This window comes from Accipiter gentilis, chromosome 4 (assembly GCF_929443795.1).
Source record: "Accipiter gentilis chromosome 4, bAccGen1.1, whole genome shotgun sequence".
NCBI classification, from domain to species: domain Eukaryota; kingdom Metazoa; phylum Chordata; class Aves; order Accipitriformes; family Accipitridae; genus Astur; species Astur gentilis.
The window spans coordinates 44,794,264-44,812,191 of NC_064883.1; the positions used below are offsets into that span (position 1 = coordinate 44,794,264).

Here is a 17,928-nt window from a genome sequence, read left to right on the forward strand (position 1 = left end):
CATGAGCTACACAAGTCATGAAAAAGAGCCAAAGTGCCCCAACTCACACCCTGTGTACCCCACACGGAGTGGGGACACATAAGAGCTGATGGCTTACAATTTATACTAAGGGGAGCAGCAAAGCTTTATCTTATAGCAGCAGTTGCACATCGGACGTGGAAGATGGAGAGAGCAGGATGCCCCAAGCCAGTGGGAGAGCAATAAAGACTGCAACCTTCACGAGGGAACAGCTCTCGAGCTATGCCCTGTAAGGACTTCAAGTCTCCAGCATGGCTGCGAGCAGGGAAGTCAATAGACTCCGAACGCAGTTGCTCGTCTACATAGCTGATAAAATGCCAGACCTCTGCCAGCATTATGGTGCCAGTGTGTTTGATGCCATAAGAAAGCAGAGGAGAAAATAGATTCCCTGTTCTGATCAGCTCAGAATGAGTCAAGAACTGTAACAGCAGAGTGTTATGAATACGGGCAAAACCAAGCCAAACCCTTTCTCGTCATACAATTCAGAAATAATCACTCAGAATGTAGCTGACATGTCCGTGGCTGCCTGGAGCCTGAGATAAAATTTACTGAACATCTTGCAAAATATACTGACACCAAAGAAATCACAAGTATAGTCAGAGTGAAAGAACAGCCTCAGACTGTATTAAATCCTCAGACTCCAAATCACATTATTAAGGAGAAAAATACAAATACAAATAAACATCCCTGGACTCATGACTTGTCACTACAGATGTAGAAATCGCAATGAACAGTCATCACCTTTGGATTCAGCAGATTGCAGATATTGTGCAGTGCCACTGATAGAAAATTTTTAGGACGATATACTCCCATCAACTCCCAAACGTTCTCAATGCAGTCACAATAAAGTAGGGATCTTGTAAATGCTACTGTTTAAATATCACTTGTCAGACAAGTATTCGCACCACTTCTCATAGCTTTACAAATCACAACTGGGTATCCAATGACAGATGAAAGAAGTGGTAGAGGAAATGCTGGATGGAAAGGTTGTTAAATACAAATCATAATTTGAGTTGCACATATCTGTATCCATTCTGTTCATCATCTACAAAAGTTTCATGGTGCATGGAGTTATAAGGCTCTGCTCACATGCGTTTGCACAGCCAGACTGTGGAATAATTGAAGCAATTCTCTGGTTTGGGAGGGAGGGCATTGTATAGAGAAAAGATGAAACAAAGAGGGAAGAAAACAGTGACTTGCATGGAAGAATACCAATAACAAGAGGAGTAGCAGCAATAATTATGATGAAATTGTAAGAGGTCCTTTAACACAGTGCCTGCTAACAAAAACTCTTGAGTCACTATCTGAACCTAAGAAGACAAAAAGGGAGTTGAGGAGCTGATATCAGGATTCCTACACATAACCTCTAGATCTGCCCAGTCCTACACAACCTCACTGAAATGGGAGCTTACACCAACACCAGAAAGTACTTTAACAGCATTACTAATATTTTAACAGAAAAAACAACCAGACACAAAGAAAAGGCAATGAAATATCAAACAAAATATGTCTCCCACCTGTGACGACAATCTTGAAGGTCATTTTCTGGCCAGCAGCCTCGCAGGTGTACTCCCCAGCGTCTTTCTTCTCCACCTGACCCACCACCAGACGACGCGATTTGCCCTCCGACTCCACCTTGAACTTCTTGCTCGAGGTGATCAGTTTCCCCTCCTTGTACCATTTCACATCGGTCTTCTCCTGGGCCACCTCGCAGCTCAGCGTGGCGTTCTCTGATAGCGCAGCTTTCACCTCTTTCTTCACCTTGTCCTTGTTGATAAAGGCATCCTCTGCTTCTGGGGAGTGGGACAAGAAATTGAAAAGTCACAGGTATGTTCATGATGTCCAAAATGTTCACCACCAAATGCAAATTCCTGCTTACGAGGAGTTCCCACAGCTCTGCCATTCCGGAGTGGTCCCACCCACAGCTAAGATACACTCAGACAGGACATGGCCCTCTGTACAGCCCGAGGACAACACAGCAGCCATTTCTGAGCAAAATGAACCAATGCCCCAGGGGTTAAGGTTCTTCCCATCCCCATGGATCCACAAGAAATCTGATTTTTTGTTCCATATTTTAATGCCCAAATAATCTCCCAATCTCATCTGCCACTGGGACCCATATGTAAGCCTTGGCCACTCTAGGTACTTCTGGAGCACAAGGGATTTCCTAATTCTTCGAGTCCTATTTTCCTACACGTCTGGGAGCCGGCCCTACCTTTATTCCTATAAATCACAACTGCAGGTGCAAAGGACTGCTGAGCGGGATTCATCCCACAGAAGACCACTAGCTTTAGGCATCTGTGTGACAGTGGATGCACACAAGCTGGTTGCCTGATCTCCCTCACTACTCCGTGAAGACCCGGGCTACACAGACCCTGGAGCCTAGAGAGGGATTCACTTTGCTCTGTAGTAAAGGGAACTCATGGACCTTTCTATGATGAGAACCAACAATTCCCACCTGTGACGACAATCTTGAAGGTCAGTTTCTGGCCAGCAGCCTCGCAGGTGTACTCCCCAGCATCTTTCTTCTCCACCTGACCCACCACCAGACGACGCGATTTGCCCTCCGACTCCACCTTGAACTTCTTGCTCGAGGTGATCAGTTTCCCCTCCTTGTACCATTTCACATCGGTCTTCTCCTGGGCCACCTCACAGCTCAGCGTGGCGTTTTGTGTCAGTAGAGCCTTCACCTCCTTTTGTACCTTGTCTTTGTTTGTAAACACATCTTCTCTCTCTGTAAGAAAGCCACTATAGTCATACATAGCTTTTTGCAGTTGTCTTCTCCAGCGCTTAATCAAGTTCCCCCTATTTCACTATACTTGCCCCTGTCAGGAGTATCATGGCCCATTAAGACAAGTAAATACCTTCATCTCTATCTTGCTGATAGGACGTGAATAGGTATATGGGAGTTCTGAGATAACATTAAAAATCTCACAAGTTGAGCACAGATTTGAACCCAGGACTTGGAGCACCAACATGCACGGCCTGAACCGTCCTCCCTCTTCTCTCTTATTCTCTCCAAGCTTCCATTGAATCAGAAGGAAACAACCCTTATATCCTCATACCCAGGAACTGTTGCTCTTTTCCTGCTTATTTGGGTCACTCAAATTCAGTCATTCTCCAGCCAATCAGAGCTCTTTGAACACCTCCCCCTTCTCTTTTATCTATCCCTGCACCTCTGCTATAGCCTCACACTGTGATTCTGCAGGAGGTTTTCTGCAGACACACCAGCTAATTGCAAAGGGTGCAGAAGTTATCATCCTTGCCCATCACTTTTTTTTTGGTTACAACTAGTCATGGATGCAAAACTGTGTATAGAATGTTGATATGACAGTTGGCCAAAAATCAAGTCTTACGGCTGAAATATTTCACTGCAGAGAGGTTGTGAGATGATCTTCTGAAGGTAGGATACTACCCAAAATGGAACATTCCTTTATCTATGGCATTTCTAGCATTTTCTCACCTCTGACTTTGACTTGGAATGTTGTTCTGTCGTCTTTAGTTTCACAGGTATAGCTCCCTTGGTCTTGCTGTGTCACCTTCTTGATGATGAGCTTGCGGTGTGTCCCCTGGGAGATGACTGTTGTTCTCTGGTCTTGCTTCACCTCAGTTTGATCCTTCTTCCATACCACGGCTCCACTCGCAGCTGACACCTCACACACCAGCTCAAGGTTTTCAGAAGGACTGACTGAAATTTCTGGAGTTGTTTTGGGCTTGTTGACAAAAGTAACAGCTTCATCTGGAAAGAAAAAGAGAAAGAAGTTTATGCCTTGATTCAGGCTTATCAGCACAAAGTTAAGATACAGTAATTACTGATCATTATTTCATTGCTAGTCACACTTGAGTGATCAAGTTTCCACTCTGGATGTGTAAATGTACCTATTGCAATGTAACTATGACAGAGTGTTAACAGTTATGGCAATAAACTGTCGCTATGAGTCAGAAAAGTCCCTCCTGAGATACAGCAGAGTTATCTCTACTGGGGAACTCGTTGCCCAAGTTTTAAATCATCCAGAGAGTCAGTACATAACAGTCTCTAGTTTGGGGGCTGGGTATTGATGAATCCTTTATACTAGATTAGCCTATTAGGTCTACACTGTGGCATTACTACCAGATGTATTAAATTCTAGGTAGACGTGGATCTATGCCTACCGGTATTCAATAACCGAAATCCACCTAACTGACATGCATCTGTTTTCTGCATTCTTTTCAGAAGTCAGGCATGAAAGCTCTTACAGAGCACAGACAATGTGGTTTCTGTTACCAGAGCTGTATGTGCAGAGAGCCATGAGCAGAACCTGGCCCAACATCATTAGACCATAAAGCCTGACGCGTGCTTTAATTCACAGCTCCTGTCTCATCACACACATGAATGTTGATGCCTGACTTTCTGACAGATGGTGCAAACTCCTTCTCTGATCTTCAGATAATTAAGCTTAGTTAGAGTGCAATCACATTCATGTCTCCTACATCCTTCTGGATCTTTTTAATCAAGCTGAGATGCCCTCAAGTTGCTGACACTTTAATCACCACTCCTTGTTTATGATTTCAAGCAAGCTCTAGGGAATATGTATTGATGACTGAGTATACAAACAGCATTGAAAAGATCTAAGAAGTCTCAGAAAATCTTGTTAGAACTGGTGAGGAGACTTCTTTAAATGTTTCTGAGCCCATTCCTACAGCCCCATGTTCCCAATATCAGTCCCACTGGACTAATTCTTCCCCAGACCAGATCAGCATACATATGGGATAATCTCATTGATAAGATATTCTCCAACTTCAAGAGGACTAAGTTAACATATGAGCCAATAGTGTCACATCTTTCTGCTGAAACTGATCTTCACAGTAGAGAACTGGCAACTGCTCACAACTCATAGAGCTCAAGCGGTAGAGGTTCCTTCTTCAATACCTTTGCTCAGACTCTGCTGACTGCACAGACTGGTGGCCACACGTACGACCTATGCACGTAAACACGCACACAGCATGTGTCATGTATGCAGCAACGATGCAATATCAACAAGATCCACTCAGGTTTTTTGCAAGTGTATTTGTAAAGGTAAAAGCGAAGGCATCTAAGTGAGCGGAGACAGGTACCTTGCGTGTAAAATGTGAGCAAACCTAGTCAACATGCCCTGTCCCTAAGCTAACGAGCACTTTGATGAGCACGTCAGGTATTTCATACCTTTCGTTCCATCAAGGCAGCCCCTGACTGAAGAGCAAGCTGATGGCTATCAGTCATAACCAACCTTAGCTTAGTATTGCATTTCTTTTAGCAGCAACTGTTGCTTTCAGTCACTGAGTATCCCAAGGACAATTGCTATGCTACACCCATGCCAGGCACGTCTGTGGCATCGGAGAACAAATATTTCATTAAAAATTGTAATCATTAGGACTGATCTATTCTTAAAAAAATAGTTGACTAAAGAAGGAGTGTCCCTCCAGAATCCTGCTGTTCAAGATTATTGGGGTAACTCATTACCATAATGGCAGATTACTTCCCTGCCCTAAGACCATCCCCTGACTGTGCAGTGCTTCTTCTTAGCACTCTGGAAAATTTTTATGGTGAAATGTGAGACAAGGTGGAAGTTGCCCTAGCTCAGGTTCTGTTAACAGGTTGTAACTCAATCCTTGTTCCTCAAAAAGTTCATGGGGATACACAGTTATCCAGCAGATACCAGTTTGCTTTGCCTGAGACATGTGATGTTTTGTCATAGGAGTTACAGGTGAGATTCACCCAACCTGCACGTGGTCATCAAACAGTTAGGTATCCAACCTCGGGTAATCACGCAGGCTTCCTCTGTACTTGATGTTCAGACAGAGGCAGCTCCAGAACACTTTTTAAATCGATCTTGGATAGTTCTCATCAGACAGTATGAGTCAGATGATATCAATTGCCCTTTGGGGGTCAGTTCAGACAGAGCCTGGTCGGCACTTTTAGACCAATTTTTCAATGGGTAAAGTCAGGGACAATAAATTACACTTAAAGTGAAGTTCCATAATGTTGGATTCTCAACCAAAGAGAACTGGAGGCAAGATGCAGAGTGAATACCTGAGCAAACACCAGTGGTGAACTGGAAGTAATCAATCCCTTTAGCTCAGTAAACCCTGTAGCAATCCCTCAAGACCAGTGCTGTGCTAGATTAACCAGCTCTGCTGAGTTTTTAGTTAGCTGATGGACAGCATCATAGTAACATGGATGTACTGTTACAGGTCACAAGCACTCAGTTGTTACTTCTCTTAAATTGCATTGTACTGCAGCATGTAGACATGCCATGAGAAGCTTTCAGTAGAGTTTCAATCTGTAACTTAGGACCGGGTTTAAAATTAGGCTCCAGACATAAGCCAGAAAACCACTTTTAGAAGAAAGGTTCCCACCGGGATATGCAAATCAAATCAGTTGAATTTCACAGATATTGAATTTCACAGATAAATTCTTGTGTCATCTTATACTGCGACTCCCTCCTGGACTGGAATGCATCAGTGACAAGCATTTCTCTTCTGGGCTTGACCTGACAGCCACGTGCTTTAGCACGTGCTTGATGCTGATGGGCATGTGCCACGAACCGATAGCTTCACCTACAGTACTGCAGGGAGATGTCTCGGAGATCACAGTGTCCTTTGGAAATAGCAGTAGAGGCTTAACTCTCAAAATCAGGAGTTAAACTTGCCAAAGGAGGACACAGGGCTTTCACAGTAAGACTTTAGGACCACCTCAGTCAAAGACGATGTACGTGCTGACCTAAAAGAAGAAAGGCCAGATGCGGCTCTCGGTCTGTTCAGCCAGCGTGGTGTTTGAGTCATGACTCCAGTCCTAGTAAAAGCTTGTGCTGACTTGAATACATCACAGCATTGTTATGTTATTTTCCCATATTGTGGATTTTCATAAGGACCACAGTAAGGGTCAGAGTCTCTGAAATAGTGCTGTGCAATCTTGGCCCCAAAATCTGGCAATTTACAAGGTAGTAAGACAAGTATAACGAACAAAGTCCTGAGTTTTTAACACAGACTCTGATCCCATACTTGCATCACGAACTTACCTGAGACTTTTAAATCAAATATAAGAGTGTCATCTCCAATTTTGCATGTGTATGTTCCTTCATCTTCCTTTGTCACAGCTGAAGCCACAAGCTTATGAAGTTTTCCTTTATCTTCCATGGTAAATTTCTTGCTGGCTGTGATTTCTTTGCCATCTTTGTACCACTTAACAATGATGTTGGCCTCAGAGGTCTCAGAAACAAATTCAGCCTGTTTTCCAGCAATGGCTCTGATAACTCCTCCACTTTTCTCTTTGTTTATGAAGTTTGCAAGTGCTGAAACAAAACATAGACACACAGCACAGGTAAAGAAATGTGTGGACACCAGTAAATATGTACATGTACATCTACATTAGGTATTCATTTGTCATAAGACCAAATATGCCTGTTTAATTATGGATCTAATTACTACATTCTAATGCAGAAGCAGCCAAATTTCCAGCCTTTATAAACCATATGCCTGATTATCACATGTCCAAAAACCAGAGCACATATACAACACAGGAGGCTGAGTCAAGGGGAGAGGAAGCCCTAGGCAATAGAGCTTTAAGAAAATATCTGAGAGGAGAGGAAAGAAATGAAAGCAGCAAACTGGAGGGAAGGCAATGAAGGTTATTCAGTCATTATATTGTAACCACTTGGCAAATAAATCGAGTCTAAAAGAGGTTAAAATGTAATCTAGATAAATTAAATTATATTAAATTACAAATCTATATAGATATCACATAGTTCTGAAATGAAAAGAAATTTCTTCCTGGACATAAACTGAAGCATAGAAGATAAACATAAAACTGGCCCCATGTAACTTGTAGTGGAATAATTGAGTCACCAATTGCCTCAAAGCAAAGATTCAAAACCCCACCAATATCCTAGCTAAAAACGTGAGCCTAAAACTACAGTCCCATCTTACTTCAGATAAAGGAATTAATATTCAAACATCTTCTTAACATATTATTTTAAAACAACACACACAATCCTGTCACTTTGTTGGGACCATACAGTCAAAGCTACTAAAAGCAAAGCCTTGATTATGTATGCGGGTTTTTTCCTTAATTTCAAGAAAATGCTTGCAAAATACAAATTAGCAACTCTGCGGAATGCCTGGCAAAAGCAGTTATTAGCTTTCAGTGCTGATACTGTAACAAGCAGTTACAGTCCATGGTCTGGACCAGCTAAGGGTGACTTTCTCAGACTCTCAGACTTTTGCTCCCAAGGTGTCATCACCAGTGCTATGTCCTGGTACAACAAATGAGGGTTCTCCTTTAGCTCAGAGACCCTATTCACAAGGATGGACCTCGGATTTAGTTTCCTTGCTTTTAGGTACATTAGATTTCTCCAAGTCTGTGGTAGTGCTTGTAATTACAGATAAGTAGTTGGTAAGGAACCAATATTCACCAGCTTGAACAGTGGCAGAGTCTGGACACCTAAAAAAATGAAGAGTGGGTTGACTTGCCAAGCAGTAAGAAAGGAAAAGAAAACTCCAGTCCCAAATCTCCCCAAATCTAAGGCTGAGAAATACCCAACGAGCAAATAAACAGGGAAAGGGAAGGGAAGGACATGACGATACAGTCAAGGGCCTCTCTAGCTCTGGTCCTCAAGGGACTCCGTTCAATCACCAGCTTCTGGCAGGGACAGGAGCTTGAACTTGACCTCTCCAGGTCCCTACCAGCCCTGTTTTCCAGGGTTTACCAAATCTGCCTATTAGAAGCAATACCTATGGGTAAAGAAGTCATACTAGAAGCATTTAAACCAGGGAAAACCTCTTTTTTTTAATTGTTTTTTTCCTGGGGGCTCTGTTTCCACTTGTTTCTCTAATCACTCATAACAGTAGAGCTTTCCCTTCAGTAGGACGACACTGCAATCCTCCTCCTACACCCAACCACCTACGCCCGTGAAGCCTGCAGGGACCAAACACTGCCGAGACCTCTACTTCTCCACCAGCGTTACTGGAACTCAGCCCACAGGTTAAAAGTTGGGGGAGGAAGAAGAGGGAGATGGGTTCATTCACGCATCGTTCGCTTCCTCAGAAAACTAGAGTGAAAAATACAACCACGGCCGTCCGGAGGAGACTTCTCAGGTGTCCCATTTCGACACAGGAGGTCATGTGTCAGAGGATGCCTGGCACGTGGAGTCCCACGGCAGTGGAGGGACTGCTGTGATAAATGGCAAGTGCTTTTTCTTAGTGGGGCTTTTTTGGGCAGGAGGCCCAGCGAGTGACACACTTCTGGCCACGGCTCGGCACGGCGGCATCTCGGCAGCCACGTGATGCCCATGTGGCAGACGCAGCTGACCTGCTCATCAAACGATTCGCCAGCTAGCTGCGTCGGATTTACGGGAGGAACAGATAAAAGGTGGCGACGCTGAAAGGTAAGACCCTGGGAGAGCATTTGTGAGCCTTGGCCTACAAGGATGAGATGTAGGAAAGCTGATTCTCCAGGAATCAAGCTACAGACAGGAGATGCTTAAGTTACAGCTTGTCAACACAGATTTTAAAATAATAGCATTGATTACTCATTTGATAGTCACACTACAGTGAAAAGCACATGGAAATGTCCATCAGCTAATTCAATTAAATCTGTGGGTAGACCTGCCAACGTGAAAAATGATGCTAAAAAGGCAGAGAGAGAGAGAAGAAAAAAAAACAAAATTAAGAGCAGCTGCCAAGTGTAGACAGCAATTCCTCCCTCCATACACTTAGTCACATTTTTTAATTACTTTTTTTTTTCAGCTCTCTTTTGAGTTTGCTCTTTGAGAATAACCAAGCAATTAAGTTGTCAAATGCAAAACATACACATTACTCTGGGGCTCTGTTGTTTCTACAGAGACCAAGGAGGGCAAGAAGCCAGCAGAACATGATGATGAAGCACCTTATACTTAGTGTAGAAACAGTGTGATCATTGCTGGGAAGAAGGTGAGGGTTGAGTTACAGGACAGAACATGGAAATCAAATGGCTTTACAAAATTAACATGCCAGCTCAAAGTAAAATAGTTACTGAACTCACCCCAGATGATGTCTGACAACAGGCTAGACTGTCCTGAAGTCACGTTGTATACTCAGAACCTCAGCAGACATCTAGATGATATCCAAGAGGAACGCTCTGGGGATAGATACACTGGGGCTTTTCAGCCCAAACCTGCCATTCAAGGCAGAGGAAACTCTCCTATGAACTAGTTCATAAAAGCTTGCACAGATAGAAAGGCTTGCAAGAGGGAGGCTTAACGCTTTTGGTTTGAGGGCAAAGGTTCAAAACTTCATGTCTTGCTCTGGGGGTGGATATGCCCACCAGCTAGGTAGCAGGCAGTCAGGGAGGAAGGGACTGCCATGAAAGCAAAAGCAGCTGAACAGCAGGGCAGCTGTAAAACAGTACTGGTTCAAATCTAACAAGCAGGAAACACTGAAAGAAAATGACATTTTGCTGTTTGTTCTATAGAGCCTTCCATTTGAATACCTTGCAAATAGCAATGAGTCAAGGCATCCAGTGTGCCCTGGAAAGGTCTGTTCTTATTCATCAGGGTATTACCAGAAAACAAAAAGAACCCCAAACAAATAACAAAAAAAATAAAAATCCCACGATGCCAAGATGATCTTGGTTCTTTAGAACTTTAATCAGAGCTGAACAAGCTTTTCAGTAACTTGTCCAATATCCTATACCAAGTATAGGGCAGACATGGGATCATGTGCGTCACGTCCTGCCCCTGTGGCTGAATTGCTCCATCACAAAAGCACCTTTTCACTACCCACCATTCAATCTCACGAAATAACACCAAGTTCATGTGGAATATCAAGATGCTGATGCGAGTGAAAGCACAGCTCTTACCGCTGAGACAGCATTAGATCTTGGATTCACTCCCAAGTTCTCCTACTCTGGGAGCACAGACACTGTCAAGGCTAGATGTTGATAGGGAGTTACCACAACTCCCTTCGCTGCCTCTGGAGCAATCCCTTTCTCTCCCTTGATGACTCTGCTGGCTTAGGGCAGGATCAGGCCACTAATGCAAAGCAGCCCAGACAGTCACATACCTTTCACTGAAAGCTGATAGAGCATTTTATCCCCTTCACAGATGCACTCATAAACTCCAGCATCCTCTGCTGCAGTGTTGCGAATTTTCAGGATGTGCCTCTTCCCCACAGTTTGAAGTTCATATTTTTCACTGGCCTTGAGCTCTTTCCCATCCTTCATCCACTTCACAGTAGCTTCTGTGTCCGAAAGCTCAGCCTGAAGTTTGGCTTCCTCCCGCAGCCGAGCAGAGACTTTTTCTATATCTCTGCTCTTGTTGGTAAATCTCACTGCAGCACCTGTCAGGAAAAAAGGCTTTGTTACTTCAAGTTATACCGAGATAACGTGTCCCTGATATGAGCCAGCTGTAGAGTGGGAGATCTCTGAAAAAGTATGAGGTCCTGTTCCTGCCCTCACACTCATGTCAATACTGAGCATTTTTTTCCAGTTCAGGAGACTTGATCTGGTTTTATTGCCAGAGTCACTAAGGAAAAAAAAAATGCATATCTTCCTACTGATTAATAATATTCTAAGCATGCTTCTGCAGAGATTTTCACCCAAGGTCAAACACATCCTTCCAGAATGAATGCCTATTCATTACCTTTTGCCATTCAATGTGGGTAGATATAGATGCTGTCATGATTTCATTGAGGAAAGCTGGAGCACCTGACTCTCAATGCTAAATCGAGTGACGTGATACTAACTCGTACATCACCCACATCTGTGGTAGGCTAAAAAACTCCAAGCAAAAAAAACATTCTTAGTAATTAATACTCCTTGACTTTTGAAAGGCTCTACTACAGTCGGAAAGACTAGCCAAATCTGGAGCTGAAATTACTAGCTTAAGGTGACTCAGTGGTAGATCTGGTGACAGAATCCACTGACTGATGGCTGTGAACTACAGAAATTCATGAGTTGATGTTAAGCAGTCTAGTTAAGATACCAACCAGCTGGCTAGATCGACTCACTCTGAACTCTGTGCTGTCACGGCGAGGTCATTACCAGGACCCCACGTTAGTTCATGTGATGCAATTTTGGGTACTTCCTACAGACCAGGCATCACTGAAAGCCTCCGGCCCCAGTTCTAATCATCGGTTCACAGCAACTGCCCCTTGACTGGAAGAAGAAAGGACAGTGATGAAAATAAATACCTTTCACTCTCATCTTGGTGCTGGCATCAACATTATTGGCAACAAATTTCACTTCTGCTCCATCATCGTTCTTGGTGACGTTCTTTATGATCAGGGTGTGAGTAGTTTGGGTTCTCTTAATGATGTAGGTCTCACTTTCCTGTAAGACTTTACCATTAAGGTACCAAGTGCCAGAACATGTCGTCGTAAGGTCAAGAGTAAACAGGGCATCCCCTCCAGGTACAGCTTCAACAGTTGTCAGGGGGGTTTTCACAGCCAGGACCGGTTCTAGGGAAGAAGAACAACACGTATCTCTGAGACCAAAGGACACAAGACTGCCATGCTGGAGAATAGTTCTTCCTAAGAACAAAGTTTTGGGGGTAAACAAGACATGAGAATAAAATCCTGCAGCCTTGTACAATTTGCATGCACTGAAGGCAACACACTGTTGGTCAACAGGATTTGATTTCTACAGCTGCAGGTAACTGACCTCTAGCATTAGGGTAAGTCCTGTTTCTGCAGAGAAGGAACAACAGGCATATTGTACTGAATATTTTTCCCCCACTAAGAGGTTTAAAGGCATAACAAGCCTGAAACACCTAGGTTCCCCAACAAGTGTGTTATGTATTTAATAACCAGTAATATTCTTAGATTTCAGGAGGATCCTAAGGAGGTCACCCAGCCTACTAGTCACTCCCAGATATTCTAGGAGAACAGAGGCATGTTCAGACAGCTAGGGAAAAGGATGACACAATAATGAGGCACAGTACGATCAAAGTCTGTGTATATACTGTCCAGTGCAATGAATCAAAGGAAGAAGCCATCCCATTGCACACAATGATTCTATGGGCACATTGGCACCATAGAAATAAAGTAAAAACCCCATATTTCTCCTAGTAACTTTAAGCTTAAAGAAAGACTGACTGGAACTTGGTTTTCATGACAGTATGATCACCTGTAAATATTCTCTAGGTGCACGTTTGATATCTTATTGATGCATTGAATATTATATTATAAGCCCACCTCAATTTTTCCTTTCATACCAGGTCTAGAAGAAGCACTTACAGGCTTAAGGTCCATTGTGGAGAGCTCTGCCTCTCACACAGCCTGATGCAAGATATCGGAATATAAGCATATTCACAGCTCTATCACAGAAATCCCAACCACTATCACTTCGGTGATGGTCAGTGGTTGAACTGACATAGGAGAACCACCAGCGAAGGTTTTGCTGTGCAATTGCTCTATCCTCCTCAAAGTCATGGAAGTATCTTTAGAGCACCCAGGTGACAGATCAGCACAGACTGACCCATTTTTATGATGGTTTTGTGCTCACCAAGGTGCACGCTCCCCGGGAACTCCAGGTAGGGGCTCTGTCCATAGGCGTTGACTGCAGAAACTCTGAACTGATAGTCGGCCTCTTCCGACAGGTTGCTCACCGTGAACTCTGGGACAGGGACGTGGGACTCATGGCACCTCACCCAGGTAAAGCCAGTTAGTTTCTTGCGTTCCACAACGTAGCCATCAATTGGAATGGGGCGGTCCATCTTTGGAGGGGACCATGCTAGTGTCACTGAGGTTTCTGTTTTATTTTTCACCAGAGGGTCAACTGGGGGTTGGGTGGGAGGTTTTTTGGGTGCTGCACAAGGGGAGGGAAAAAAAAAAAAAAAAAGTAAAACAGAGTAAGAAGTTTATGTCAGAATGGAAAAGCCACTGTGCCTTAGTGAAAAAGCTTACACCAGACTAAAAGCTGCTCTTGCTTAATAAACCTCCGTAACACATTTTTGTGAGATGGAAAAAAAAGAGAACAGATAGAAGATGCTTGTGGGCTGCATTACACAAAGATGGACAATACTCCTACCTCCACAGCTAAACATAAATGATTTCTACACAATATTACAATTGTCTGCACAGACAAAGAGTCTACAATGAACAATTCATAGGCTTAAATTTTCTGTGCTAGATACAGACCCACACTAGTTCCTATACAGCTCCTGAGCAAAGCAGACCAACACTCGGCTTGTTATATTTCACTCAGAAGATGGGTAAAACCACCATCAAAGGTTGCTCAAAATTTTGTGCACCAAATTCCTGGTCCACTTGCCTGGTGTGAATCCAGGCTAAAAAAAAATAAAAATACCTCAATGGGATTACTCTGGCAAGATGGCACAATTCTGCCCTGCTTTCTAAACATCGTTGCACAGGGATAGTTGCACTAATATTGTAAGTCTGCTGGTAGTTGTCAGAATTTCAACCATACACATCTGAGCAGTCAGGAAAATAGATGTGCCTGTGAAAACCAATGTGTGGCAAGGCACCATTGCATCAAGGAAGAGCGTGGCAATATTTTGCAATGTTTTGCACAGAGGCGTGGTGTCCTGCAAAGCAATATAAATCCACTCCATAAAAAGCAGCCTGTGCCAGGAGTCTGTGTCCTCCGTTTCTTCTTGAGAACCTGTTCCAAGCGTACGCTAAAACATTTCATCCCAGATCCTCAACAGGTTTCAACATTGTAAAACCGGGACATTTCAGAGATAAAAGTTAGACATGAATAAACAGTGCATGGGTTTCAGAGTTACGGAGATCTCAGTTGCTTGTTACCCAGGTTTGGCTGTTCTCTGCAGCCGCTTTCAGCTGGGTATCTGTCCTCTGTCCTGCTTCTGAATTTTATGCTGTTGCCCACTCGGAAGGCGTGTTGTAACTTTGTCTCCCACGAATGATAGCTATCATTGGGGATCTCTGGTTTAGTAGTTTATGCAGAGCCAGCTTCTGGGGTTGGGGAATTAACTTCCAAAGGAAATGACATAAAGACATGTCCCCACCATGAGACCCTACAACTGAGGAGATGTGGGTATTTTATGGTACCTGAGGTCACAAATGTATGCCTGTGGGTATTGGCATAATGAAGATTTACACTCTCCCTCTCATTCCTCTTGAACCCTTTAGAGAAGGCTCAAGTCCCATCAGCTTTATTCACTCTGCGCAGCCACTAATACGGTCAAGAGGCTAGGAATTATCTGCTATGCTCTAGTTACACATCTACTGACGTGGTAAAGGATTCATTTCATTTAATTTTGGCTATCTGAAAGGTGTCTGGTTTAAATCAGTCAACCAGACTCCAACTGTAATCCCATGGAGAACAGCACACTCAGGAGCAATTCATCCCAGCTTAAAGAAGGTGTGCGAGACGGGTGAAACAAATCGCACATTGCAGCTACTCAAATATTCTTGACTATGGAGGGAGCCTGTACAATGACCCTAGACTAAAAATCAAACTCTGGGAAAACTGATCTCTCTGCCTCAGTTTACCCATGTTTAAAATGCCCATAGTAACAATGCAAGATACTGAGCAAATAATATATAAACACTGCTTGCCTGATAAAGGCTATTAGAACAGCCAACATCAATCTCGTCCAGCTAATTGAAAACGATGTGAACATATTACACGGGATTCTTCAAGCAGGTGATCCGATACGCATGAAGTGTAAAAATAGGAAATCTCAATGTGATATGCTTTTTCTTCTTTACATAAATAGATGCATCAGGTTTTTGGGGTGCACAGTTACCAGCCTGCCTACTATTGCTGGTCAGAGCTAGATGCCAAAGGTCCCATTAGTATGGCATTAAGCTGAAAACTAGACCCTGGAATCAGATCTCTTGACCTTACCATCAGTAAGAGTAATGTAATATTTTCTTCAGACAGACCTGTTTGTGGAAAGGCAGCTTCTTACCTTTTTCTATTCCATGAATCAACATTTGCTTCATAACTTAAACAGCAGAGGCCAAAATCAAACTGAAGTTTGTCATTCCCATTGAGTAGGTGCTTGGTTGGATGTTACAGCTTTCCAAATACCTTAGAAACTGTCACAATGCTAAATATGACACTTACCTCGGTTTTTCCTCATTTTAGCTCAATAGCATCAGAATACCCCAACCAGGTTTAGATAACACAGCAGTTACAAACCTTTAAATAAAGATTTCTTTTTACTGGTGACTAATTGCAGTTTGGAGATGGTGGTGGAAGAAAAGAAATATTATTCTTCCCAAACAGTGACTAGAGTGGATGATTTGTTCACATGCAAACCAGAACTGCAGTAGAGCCAGAAACCATATGCATTTCTCTGTCTTAAATGATGTCGTTTTTGCCTGGGAAATGCAGTGCCATCAAAATAAAGTTAAACAAAATTAGGCAACTTCACCAAAATTTCACTTCAGGTCCGATCTCAACTACGTTGCACCTGCTGCTACTTCTCTGTCAACAAAAACCTCGCTCAGATCAGATGTGCCAGCTGAAGGAATTCTCCAGCCTGCATATTATATCAGTCTCCCCAAGTAAAGCTAAACAGGACAAAGATCCCTTCTCTCAGCATAGCTACCATCAATTCACAGGATCCTCCCAGCTCTGTCATGTCAAAGAGAGGATGAGAGAGGACACATCTTTGCTGGTCTACATAAAAGGAAGGAAACTATATTTTCAGCAGGAAGTATTTCCCCTTTTTCTTGCAGGTTTGGGCTTTTTTTTTTTTTTAAATACATATTTTACTTGAATGCAAACAGCTTAAGAAGCTAAATCAAAGTAAGATATTTCAAGTTCAACATTTGACTGGCCCTGAAATGCTTCATATGTGTGTATGTAGATGTTCCTTCACAAATGCTTTTACTTTCTAGAATGGAAAGAAACTTCACACTCTGCCAAAAATGTTCAGGGCACCTACTTCCCTGCAAGAGCCAGCATACCCACAAGTTACCCTCATGGCTCTGTAGACTCAGACCTAGGGAAGGAATTGAATGCTGGCTAACTCTCCCCTCCAAATCCTCAGCGAAGACAGAGAGGGAGAGATAAGCGGCCCCTATTTGCTAGAAGAGGTATTATCCCCATAGCAAGAATTGATAAATTCCCCTCAAAGAAACTAATGATTTTGGAAAATGGAGGTCAGCGTGTAGACAGAGCACCCGCAGTGCTCTGTGTACAATGAAGCAAGGGGACGGCGACATATGGAACTTACACGTTGATTTCCAAGCACCTCCCTGTGGGGAGAAGATACATATCCCTTACCCCATGTTTTACTCGGTTATCATTTTACATTCAGTCTAGCATGAAACGAGAATGGTACAGAGAAGATATATGTTTGTGCCATGCTTTTTCCCCAGGACTCTTTTCTCTCTCTGTTTTGATCTCTCCATAACATCTCATCACACTGATGTTCAGGTTGTTGGCTTTTTGTGGCAGACATCAAACTTTGTGCTGTCTTTGGACAGCAAACTTACCATGGTGGTACCTGAAACACCAGTGCTACCACAGGAGTACCTGCTCGCTGGGGAAGACACAATACCAAGGCTGAATAAAAGTGAAGCTTACTGGTCACAGTGAACTGGGTAGAAGTCCTGCTTTCATCAGCCAGGAAGACAATCTCACCAGCATCTTCCATCTTACACTCTCGGATGATCATGGTATGTTGCTTGCCGGAGCACATGATGGAGATTCGATCACTGGGTTTCACTTCTTCTTTATTTTTCAGCCATCGGATGTTCTGGCATTCATTGTCCAGCTCCACACAGAATATGGCTGTATCGTTTATGAAGACTGCAGTCTTTCGTGGAAGTTTTTTAATGATGTTCCCTTTAAATAAGAAATTAATTATGATCAGCAAACAGCAGGTATTAAAGTCTCTGGCAACACTGGACCATCCAGACTAAAACAGGACTAGCCAACAGCTCTCACCTAACCAAATCATTGTAGACACTATCCAG

At 43.2% G+C, this 17,928-nt stretch overlaps 1 protein-coding gene across 1 annotated transcript in view; it reads right to left on the reverse strand.

The window, feature by feature from the left end:
• OBSCN (obscurin, cytoskeletal calmodulin and titin-interacting RhoGEF) overlaps positions 1-17,928 on the reverse strand; it is a 183,872-nt gene that overhangs the window by 154,625 nt on the left and 11,319 nt on the right. The window contains exons 3-10 of the mRNA XM_049798970.1: positions 17,537-17,797; positions 13,514-13,816; positions 12,202-12,468; positions 11,074-11,349; positions 7,056-7,328; positions 3,482-3,757; positions 2,477-2,752; positions 1,536-1,811 (exon numbers count right to left, since the gene is read on the reverse strand). Of these exons, the coding sequence (XP_049654927.1) occupies positions 1,536-1,811; positions 2,477-2,752; positions 3,482-3,757; positions 7,056-7,328; positions 11,074-11,349; positions 12,202-12,468; positions 13,514-13,816; positions 17,537-17,797 (2,208 nt within the window). The remainder of the gene's footprint in view (positions 1-1,535; positions 1,812-2,476; positions 2,753-3,481; positions 3,758-7,055; positions 7,329-11,073; positions 11,350-12,201; positions 12,469-13,513; positions 13,817-17,536; positions 17,798-17,928) is intronic.